At 49.0% G+C, this 11323-nt stretch overlaps 1 protein-coding gene across 1 annotated transcript; it reads left to right on the top strand.

Moving 5' to 3' along the window:
• Positions 1–240: 240 nt before the first annotated feature.
• On the top strand, positions 241–10512 carry LOC102874197 (cytochrome c oxidase assembly protein 3 homolog, mitochondrial-like). The gene is made up of 3 exons (XM_006889781.1): positions 241–352; positions 8908–8996; positions 10249–10512. Exons 1-3 carry the CDS (start codon positions 241–243, stop codon positions 10510–10512), a joined length of 465 nt encoding a protein of 154 aa, XP_006889843.1.
• The last annotated feature ends 811 nt before the right edge of the window (positions 10513–11323 follow it).

The raw sequence follows: 11323 nt of genomic DNA, 5'->3' as shown, positions 1-11323 counted from the left end.
CTCAGTTTCCCCTTCGTGAAAGGAGCAGAGGTTCCCTGTGCCTCGGTGGTTCAAGGTGTCGGTCCACGCTGGGGAAAGGAGGCAGCTTTTCTGCTGGCTTGTCTCCTGCTGTCTGCACAGGGGCTGGAAGGGGTCTGAGAGTTCTCTGACTGTCCTTCTTACGGGCGCCATTCACTCCTGAATCGGCTCTAGCTAAACAACTCATGGGCCAGGGAGGCTGGTCTCTGGTGCCGCGCAGACATGACCCTGTGTGCTTCTCCACACGTCCTTCCCGCTAAGTCTAATTTCAAGTTCATGTTTAGTTCATGCCTCATCTTCTCGGAAGTTCCTGTGGACCAGCGGTTCAGCTCTCGTGAGTGAGACGAAGAGCAGGGCCTGCCTGTGTGGTGTGGTGGGTGCACACGCGTGTACGTGTGCCCGTGCACAGTGTGTGCGCGCATGCTGCCTGAGTATGTTCTATGCACAGGCAACACACAGAAGATGTGTGTGCACATGTGCTATGTAGTGTACTGTATGTGCATGCATTTTGTGTATGGGGGGTGCATGCATTTTGTGTATGGGGGGTGCTATGTGAGCGTGTGTGCTGTGTGCCCGTGTGCAGTGTGCAAATGTTGTGAGTCTGTGGCACGTGTGTTTGTGTGCATGCTGTTTGCACACTTGTGTGCCGTGTGTGTATGCTGTGCATGGATCTTTGCTGCGTGCAGATACTTCTCTGGGTCCCGCATACATGCATGTGCTGTGTGCATGTATTGTGTGTACACCTGTGCTACGTGCAGCAGTGTGTACTTTGTGTTTGTGCATGTGTGCATCCATGCTGTGTGCACATGTGCGTGTGCACGTGTGTGTGGACGTGTGTGAGGCAGGTGGACCTGCAACATTCACGGCACTTGCAAATGATTCAGAGTGTTTCCTGGACGACCTCCAGGCAAATCCCATTACTGGCATCAAGCCCCTGGGGGCTCGACTTGGATGAAAGATAGTGCTCTGCTGGAGAGATGGAGTTTGGCTCGAGAAGTCAGACATGTGACGGGCACTGGATACTTCGGGGTCTCGGGGCACCTGTGTCTCTGGGGACGGGAGAGAGACGTGCTGGTCTTGCTCCTGGCATTGCTGCTTGGATGCTGTGAGGACCTTGCTTTTTCTCAGTGGCCTGCCGCTTCACCTGGCCCTGCCCTGTGGCTTTGTGATCCTGGAGGGCAGGGAACCTGAATGCAGAGGGACCTCAGGTTTCCGGAGGTGTCTCGTCATTCCCACCAGCTCACAGACTGGAGAGCTTGGCCCGCCAGTGGCATGGCTGCAGTGTGCAGTGATGCAAACGTGATTGCATGCAAAACAGGATGCAGCTAAATGAGTTTTCTGCAGAGCCTCTCTACAATATGTTCCCTGTACTCTATACTGATATCCACAGGCAGGGTGGTTTATTGTGCAGTACATGCATCTTAGAACTGTAACTTCACCGGTGGTTAACATGACATTTTCTTACCATCAATTTTCACCCATTTCTCGTCTTCCCTGCTACTTGCAAAGCTGGGAACTGGTTTCTCAGAAGTTCCCTGGGTGAGCCGTGGAGGCTTGGGGCCGGGGCTCGAGAAGGGCTGTTGGTCTCCGTGTCTCGGAAGTTGCCAGTTGAGCCTGGCTGAGGCTGAGAGAGGGATTGGGAGCTGCCTGTCTATATGGTGCTGGCGAGAAGCATTGAATATGCATGGACCAGCAGAACGAACCAACCAATATTGGAAGAAGTGACACTGCAATGTTCCTGAAAAGCAAGGATTGAGAGACTTGTTCTCGTTTCCTTTGAACATCTCAGTTTGTTGCTGTTGAGTGAGAGTAGACTCAGACCTGACCGTCCTCTGGGTTTGGAAGGTTGACTCAGACCTCACCTTCCCTTCCCTGGGCTTGTAAGGCTCTAGTTCACACAGGAGGAGACTGTCCGTCTTTCTCCTGCTCCTTGGGGCCAGTCATCAGGACAGATCATCTAACTGAATGCTTAGAAAAGGACGTCATTCTTAGTGTCGTAGAAGGTCAGAGAAAACGAGGAGGCCCTGCCTTGAGAAGAGGTGACACACTCTCCACAGCGAGGACTCAAACATTACAAAGCATGAGGAAGAAGGAGCCGACTGGGCAACGTGACGGCATTTCGACACAGAATGTAGAAGATGCTACACAAAGTCCTCGTGAATCCACGTCTGCCCCGCGGCCACCCCCGGGACCACCGTGCCTGTGGTTAAACCTGCTTCCAGTTCCAGACAAGCTGACCTTACTCAGACTCTCTCGTTGCTCCGCGTTGCTTCTTGATCTCTAAAATGGATTTAATAACAGGCTCTCTGCTGTGTTTGTTGTCTCAGTCTTGTGAAGATCAAATGGGCTGATACATAAAAAGGGTGAGCTGAATGCCTTCCGCGGGAAAAGGCGCTGTGTGTACCGGCTGCTGTTATATTATTAGCTGTTTTCTACTGCTCTTTCTTTATTCTCCAGCTCATTCCAAAAATAGCTGAGGCAGCTTGTGCAGCTGAAACAATGCATTAAGATAAAAAGGGAGAGAGACAAGCGAGATAAAAGGAAGAAATGAAAGTGGGAGAGAAAGACGAGGCCAGGATGACAATTGTAATATACAAGAATGTTGTTGTTGTTATGGGCCGTTGAGTCGCCTGTGACTCATAGCAACCCTATGTACAATAGCCCTACACCCTGTAGTAGCCTGTTTTAATCTCACTGTCTCCAATACACCCACTCTGATTACCCCAGTCACTGAATCAACCCACCTCATAGAGGGTCTTCCTCTCCTGCACTGTCCCTCCACCCTCCCAAGCACGATGTCCTCCAGCGACTGGTCCCTCCTTGCAACATGTCCAAAGTATGTCGGACAAAGCTTCAGAATCCTTGCTTCCAAGAAACAGCCCGGTTTAACCCTCTCCAGGATGAATCTGTTTTCTCATCAGTCCATGGTATATTTAATACTCTTCTCCAGCACCACACCTCAAAGGCATCAATTCTCCTTCTATCCTCCCTAGTCATTGTTCAGCTCTCTGACGTATAACAAGTGATTGCAAAGACCAAGGCCTGTATCAGGTGCACCTTAGTCTCTAGAGAGACACCATTGCTCTTCAGTACTTTAGAGAGGTCCTAACAGCAGACTTTCCCATTGCAATACATCTTATAATTTCCTGCCTGTTGGTACCAAGAGTATACAAGAATAAATGGACAAAAAATATCAAAGATCAAGTTGATAGTAACTCATGGTGATGCCATGTGTCAGCGTAGAACTGTGCTCCAAAGAGCGTTCAATGGCTGGGTTATCAGGTTGCCAGACCTTTTTTCTGAAATTCCTCTTGGTGGATTTGAACTCTCAGCCTTTTGGTTAGTGGTTTGTTTTTTTTTTTGGTTAGTGGTTGAGTGTTTAACTCTCCCTGCCACCCAGGGATTCAATACGCAAGAACACAAGGTGTAAAGTGATGTGGAGTTGCTAAGGGGTTGGGCTGAGGACTTGACTGGATAATTTAGTGGCCAGGATTTGCTGAGTATGTGCATGTCTGGTGGATCAGTGGGTTAAAAACACTGAGCCGGATTAGAATCTGGCCTCTCTGGACACTGGCTCCTTCCTGTTTTCTGCAGGGACTGGAAATGTCCTCAAACTCTCAGCTCGTGACTTGTCACATTTCAGCATTCACTGTGCTCTCAGTGCTCCTTTTCTCTACGAGCCTGAGATGCTGTTGAGGCCCCAGCTGAGCTTGTTCTAGGTTGAGCGTCGTAAGGGGCCTCTTTCCTCTTAACCCACAGGAAAGGTCCAAGCTCTGGGATCACTCGGACCCTTCAGTGCTCAGTGCTTCTGACAACCATCTTCATCACCACCATTGTCATAATCTGTTTTGTCTTCATCTCTCTGACTTCTCATTCTCATCTTCGCCATTACCATCATCACCATCCTCCTCCTCCTCCTTTATCATCCTCATCCTCACCACCACCATCATCCAGGTAGGGAGAAAGCCCCTCAATTAGAGGTCCAGTCAATGCCCAGCTTCTGCTCCCAGACGTGTAGGCTCCCTCCTGCCCAATGACAAGTGTCCTCCCATCCTGTGTTTGGCTCCTGTTCTAAACGCTTCCAGGCAGTCTTCACAAGGGCCTCAAAGGCAGGTACCCTGTGCCGTGCCCAGGGCAGACTCAGCTCTTCAGACCGTGCCTGCTTACACGGCATCCCTTACCGAGGCCTGGGAGACCCACTGGCTCTGAGGGCAGTGCTGCCCAAGCGTCTTCAGTTTCCTCCAGTTGTCGGGCCCAGAGTGGCTGTGCAGGGAGCGGGCTGCTGTCCAGAACCTTCTCTGTGATCAGTACCAGTCACTGGATTTAGTGAGGAAAGGCCAGCTGTCATTCCCTCCCCTGAACATGGGCCTGTCTGTTCCCAAAGGAGGCCACAGATAGCCCAAGACAGTGGTCAGGGCAGGGACCTTGACTGAGCCATCTCTCCCGCCCCTTGCTCTATGTCACATGTGACTTTTGTTGGCCAGCTCCTTGAATTATGGCTTGGCAAATTCTAGCTGTCTATAGGGACGTTTTTATCTCTCCTTCCCCCCCCCCTTTCTTCCCTTCAGTAGGCTTAATTTAGATTCTGATCTGGTCAAAGATATTTTATGGCTCAGCTACCCTTGACATATCCTGGTTCTTCTCTAGCCAGCTCTGTGCCTGGCCCAAGTCACTGCTCTTTCCTGGGGCTCAGCCTCCATTCTTATTCCAGGAGGAGGTCAGGCTGGGTGGCCCTTCTGGCTTGACACTGTTTTCATTCTGTTGAGATGCAATCCAACATAATGCATAATGCGTGCAGTCCTTGATCTTCTGCAGCAAATGCTTCAAGTCCTCCTAATGTTAATGGAGGTGAGACAACTGAGGAAAGGAGGGTGAGGATGGTGGCATGACACAAAGAATGTCATCACTGTCCCTACTTCATACATGTGGGAACATTTGCATCATTGCATGTTTTGCTGTGTATTTCTTAACAAAAACAACAAAATAAAAATCTTGGTGCACCCACTGCAGCCCCCACCTGTCCTACATAGGACCCGAGATGCTGCTGTCTGTCCACACCTGCTATGACTCTTGCACAGACAGTGGTAGGATTTCAAATATATTTTTATCTCATTGTGGTAAAACATATACATCTAGTCCTTTCTCATTTATTACATTTTTATTTTGTTTTTGTTGTTGTTTTGTACATAGTCCTTACTCATTAATATGCTTAAGTTCCAAAGACCAGGCTGTATATGAAAATTGGTGTTATATGAAAACAGGATGACCACATTAGGTCACAAGACAGAAGGTGATTACTTCATTACACAACTGCCAAATGGCATCATTGCATAACTGCCAAACCACTGAGAATCACGACCTAGCCAAGTAAATGTCTAACCCTCACCATACGTCATTACTCTTACCTTGAACTTCTGCATCTGCTGCTTCCTGATAAATGTCATCAATGCACAAAAGCCGTTGGACGGCAGATTTTTCACGACCTTTGTAAATGCGGAATGTCAGCTAATGAGAGAGTTTATAAGTGAGTAGGCATGTAATAAAAGTTTGCCATTTTAACAATTCAAGAGCAACGGTGTCTCTTTGGAGATAAAGGTGCCCCTGATACAGGCCATGGTCTTTGCAATCACTTGTTATGCATCAGAGAGCTGGACAATGACTAGGGAGGACAGAAGGAGAATTGACGCCTTTGAGCTGTGGTGCTGGAGGAGTATTGAATGTACCATGGACTGCCAAGAAAACAGATTCATCCTAGAGAGGGTTAAAGCAGGCTACTCCTTGGAGGCAAGGATTCTGGGGCTTTGTCTGACATACTTTGGGCATGTTGCAAGGAGGGACGGGTCTTTGGAGAGGGACATCATGCTTGGTAGGGTGGAGGGACGGCGCAGGAGGGGAAGACCCTCTATGAGGTGGATTGATTTAGTGACTGGGATAATTGGGATGGGTGTGTCAGAGGCAGTGCGATTGGCACAGGATAGAGCAGGGTTTGGGACTGTTGTACATAGGGTCGCTATGAGTCGCAAGCGACTCGACGGCACACAACAACAACAACAACAACAACAACAACAAGAGTAACTTAAAAGGAACCCCACTGTGGTTATGTCAATTCCAACTCCTGACTGCTCCCCATCAGCTTTCTGCAACTGTGAAAGTTTATAGGAGGACAGGTACCCACCTGTCAATTGGCAGCCCCGTTACCCGTATCTATTCCCCAAACCTGAGCACCACCCCTAAAGAGGAACTCAGCACCCCTTAGACAATAACTTCCCCCCCCTCCCCCCAGTCCTAAGCAACCACTGATAAACTCAGGTCATTTACCTGCTCCAGCTCTGTCGTAGGTGTGAGGCCATGCACTGTGCTTCCCTCCGTGACTGACTGATCTCACTCCTGATGTCCACATTGCAGCCTGTGTCAGGCCTCTGTTTCTCTCTGTGCTGAATGATGCTCTGTTGTGTATACACAGCCCACGCTGTTTCTCCTTCGTCTGCTGTGGTCCACTCCTGGCTGTGGTGAGTAATGCTGGGACATGATGCGGTCCACACCGGGGCTCTTCTAAATGTCCACACTACACCCTGCACGCAGCAGGCCTCCGTGGATGGTGACAGGACGAGTGAAGAAGTGGACTGGAGAGAGGACACACTCCCAGCGCTCATTTGTGGGTGTTGAGGTGCCAGCAAGGGGCCTGGGCACCTCCGTTGTGAACAGGAGGTGAGAGGCTGAGGGAGGGATGCGAGCTGATCGTCCGAGTGACACTCCTTGCTTGTTGGGGCTCTTCCCGCCTTCTCCTTCTGTTGTACGTGACATCCCGGCTGGGAACACGCCGAGCGACAGCTGACGCTTGTCAGTGGGACGGCTGCCTCTCTGCGTGCTCACGGCGGTACCTGCCAACACCGGTGACATGTGAGCCTCGGCAGTGACATTGATCCCCTCCCGGCAAGTGCAGGGGACAGGCGCTGACGGCTCTCTCTTCCCCCACAAGTGACAAGTCTGCAGCTCTTCACACGCCACTGATTTCAGTTTAATCTCTAAGGCCCAAGAGGGAAGCCCGGATGCTGAAGGGAGCTTTTTCTTTTTTTGGATCCACAACATCATTAACACAGCCAGCCCATCACTGTTGAGTCAGGATGGAGACTGTGAATCGTGTGTGTGTGTGTGTGTGTGTGTGTGTGTGTGTGTGTGTGAGAGAGAGAGAGAGAGAGAGAGAGTGTGAGAGAGAGAGAGAGTGTGTGTGTGTGTGTGTGTGTAAGCTTGTTTACAAAGTAAATTCATTTTTCATCCAAGCATTCACACATTATTTTCAGTCTCACAACTCACTGCTATTAAAGTCAGAACTGATTCACAGCTGACCCTCCACTGAGTTTCTGAGGCTGTAAATTGTGTGGAAGGAGATTGTCCATCTTTCTCCACACAGATTGCTGGTGGATTTGAACCACCTGAGAGACATGCCGTTAGGTCAACAGCATGATTCCCAAGGGACTATGACAGCAGAGTAATCAAACGTTGCCCACTCCTTCCCTGCAATTCCGATTTCCTTCCATCCTTTTTATACCTGTCTGCCTTCTCTTTCTTTACTCTGATACTGTGCTGGTCGTCCACTTAAAGGATATTGTTCTTCCTTTCTTACATCTTAATATGCTCTGTGATTTATTTACTAAGTTTTACTCCATTTTCCCCCCGTCCCATCCCTGGTTACCATCAAAGAATATTCTATCTCTGTATAGACCTGCCCTGACTTCTTGTAACAGTGGTCATATAAACAATATTACAGGAGGAGACTGTCCATTTTTCTCTCTCGGAGCGACTGGCGGACTTGAACCACTGACCTTTCACTTTGCAGCCCTATCCATTACATTCTATGCCACCTAAGCTTTTTTTTTTTTAAAAAATTAAATTTAATGAAAGTTGACAGAGACTTAGGATTTCCATTCATTCATTCATTCATTTATTGTTGCACTTTTCTCCCTGCCCACCCTGCCCCCCAGCCACCTAAGCTTTTTTTTTAAAGAATATTTATTTATTTATTTATTTTTTTTTATGTGTGTACCGTCAAATCGGATCTGACTGGTACAGGAGGAGATTGTCCCTCCTTCTTCAGCAAAGCCTCTGGTGGATTTGAATTGTGCACCTCTGGGATTGCAGTGCAGTTTCCTGCCACTAGGCCACCAGAGCTCGCCCCACCTAAGCTTTTTAACCTGTTGGATGCTGGCACTTATTTTTCTTTCTCCAGTTCTCTCCTTTACAAACATGGGGAAGAGTTTCTTTTCCTCCATGGAAATGCTGTTTCCACTTAAAAAGGATTGAGGGAGGAGCCTGAGTCTGAGGCTGGAGGGCTGGTGCAGACACTTGCTATGAATTCAATAGCTTCTACCCCAGATTCCTCTCCCGCAATGAGCAGTGGGAGGAGGGTCTTGTTGTCCCTTGCTCCAGTCACGTGGTACAGCACGAGCAGTAACCCCCGGGGCCTGGGGGTTAGGTGTTGTCCATAAAGCCGAGTGAGTCTTCACGTGGGGTGGCACTAGTCCATCTCCTTGCTCCCCCGTGCTCCCTAAGCTCTGCAGTGAGAGGAAATGAATATAACTGAATTGTCCCCTGACTCAGGACTGACTGTGGATACAGCTGCGGTCTTTTCCCCACCTCATTCGCCTGGGAAGGATTTGATGCGGGGCCGTTGTTGGTGAGAAGCTCGTCACTTCTCAAGGTCACTGGCCTGAACCAGCGTCTAGAATGGAGCTTGCCTCCCGGGAGCAGAGAACGGACATGGAGGGAGGAGAACCAGTGGATGAATTAGATGACATGAGCAACACCTCCCCAGACCTCTAACCTCGGAGACTCCTTGTTGTCCAGCTCTACAGAGTGCCCCTCCCTGCCCCCAATGCCCTGCCACCCCAGGCTCCGTCTGCGTGTCTGGGAAGCTCTGTCCTTGCCTGCAGGACCGGGCCTTGTCTCCTCTGGGCTTTGACTTTGAGGAGCAGCCCCGGGTGCTGCAGACAGGCAGTGCATTGGGCTACTAACTGAAAAGCTGGCGGGTAGATTTCACTCAGAGGAGCCTTGGAAGAGAGGCCTGGTGATCTGCTCCCACTGAAAACTGTGCAGCCCCTTCTGCTCTGACACTCATGGGGGCTGGGATGAGTCAGAATCAACTTGACGACAATTGCTTTTTATTTTAATTTTTCTACTAGTTTATTTACAAAATTCAAATACAACTTTGAACAATTTCTTTCCATTTCCCTCACCCCCCCATCAAATTGTACAACCCAATGATAAATCCCCCCTTCTCTCTGCACATCCACATCCCTCTGCTTCCAGTCTCTCCCACCCCTCCTGGATCCTTATACTCATTCTACAATAACGGTTTTATACAATATTTATCCTTATGGGACTGAGTAAGATCACTCAACATAATGCTCTCCAGTCCCTCCCAAGTTAGGTAATAATTTGCACAGTCATTGCTCCTGCGTGCCGCATAGTATTTCATTGTGTGAATGTACCATAATTTCTCAATCCATTCATTTGTGGTTGAACATTTGGGTTGTTTCCATGTTCTTGCGATGGTGAACATTGCTGCTATGAACATTGATGTACACATCTCAGTTTGTGCCTCAGTTCTCATTTTCTCAGGGTATATTCCAAGTAGCGGGATAGCTGGGTCATGTGGAATTTCTACGTTTAGCTTTTTGAGGAAGCACCAAACTGCCTTCCAGAAGGGTTGCACCATTTTGCAATCCCACCAACAATATATGAGAGTTCCTTCCTCGCCACATCTTCTCCAACATCTATTACTTACTGCCCTGTTAAACTTTGCCACTCTTACTGGAGTGAGAGGGTAACTCATTGTGGGTTTGATTTGCATCTCTCTTATTGCCAGTGATTGGGAGCATTTTTTCATGTGTCTGTTTGCCATTTGAATATCTTCGTCTGTGAAAATTCTTTCCATGTCTTTTGCCCATTTTGGATCTTGTTTTGCTTTAACTTTGGCTATGTAAATGAGTTACTGGTGCCTTGGCTGCCTCTGGAAGTTAAGTGATGGACAGAGTATGTTACTGTGTGGCCATTGCCCCCTCCACCCTTCTTGCACGGGCAAAGAAATTGTGTCAGGTGGAAGAGGTGGTACAGTGTACAGCAGTTTTAGGGTCCCTTGCCAGAACAGAATTTAGCATGGAGGGAGCATTAAAATGTAGGCTGAAGCTATTGGTTGCAGTGCTGGGCTGAGAATAAAAAACTAGGAGGCAGGCTCAGCGCATCGACCCAACTCGGGAAAAATTGACTCCCGCGCAGCTACAATTCATGCACCAGTTGTGTCTCACCCAGTGGCAGAAGACGCTGCCACAGCGGCGGACCCGGAACATCGTGACAGGCCTGGGTATTGGGGCCCTAGTGCTTGCTATTTATGGCTACACCTTCTACTCAGTGTCACAGGAACGTTTCCTAGATGAACTAGAGGACGAGGCCAAAGCTGCCAGAGCCAGAGCCATGGCAAGGGCATCGAGCTCCTGAACTACATGGACCCTCGGCATTGCCAGCCTGCTGGAGCCCCTTCACATGGTGATTGATGCACTACAGTCCTGTAGAAAGTGAAGCCTGCTCACTGTTTTGTTGACCTTATCTGGTACCATGTTCCAGCCAAGGAATCTAGAGACTTAGGCATTCCGCCACAGTAAAAGGAACTTTGCCCAACTAAAAAAAAAACAAACAAAACCCAAAACAAAACTAGGAGGCAGAAATGAAGGCAAAAAGTAAAGGTCAATTTCTTAGAAAGTTATGTCTTAGAGACACAGCCTTTCCACCTTCCCTCCTTGAAAGGACACATGGAGACGAGGCCCCAGGCAGTGAGGTGAGGGCATATTGATGACCTTCTTCTCTGGGCAGACCTGGGGCTGGAGGCTGGGCCAATGAGACAATGGCATGGACAGTTCAAAGTTCAGTGAGTGGGTCTCAATGGGGTCCCTGTTCTCTGACATCATCCATGTGCCCAAAGCATCCACTGCTTCTGACATCATTTGTGTGTCAAAATCATCCACAGCTTCTGACCTCACTCACACACCCAAAGCACTACTTCTATGATGTCACTATTGGCTTTCTGGTTCTGGTAACTCAATTTTTCCAAGCATGAACTTCTGCCTCTTACCTTCTTGGTTGTGATCCTAACAAGAAGGTGTCAGGTTGAGAATGAGGCTGGCTGGGCCAGGGGTCCAGCCCTAGGTGACCTCACTTGTGGTGTTAGAACTTCAAAAAATGGCTCTTTTGTCCTTTGCCTTTGTCTCCGCTTGGGGCAGGGTTTCTAGCTGCCTCAACTGGGGACTGTGGT

This window comes from Elephantulus edwardii, unplaced genomic scaffold (assembly GCF_000299155.1).
Source record: "Elephantulus edwardii isolate Elephantulus edwardi_28Jun2011 unplaced genomic scaffold, EleEdw1.0 scaffold00080, whole genome shotgun sequence".
NCBI classification, from domain to species: Eukaryota; Metazoa; Chordata; class Mammalia; order Macroscelidea; family Macroscelididae; genus Elephantulus; species Elephantulus edwardii.
This window is presented reverse-complemented; position numbering and strand designations above follow the sequence as displayed.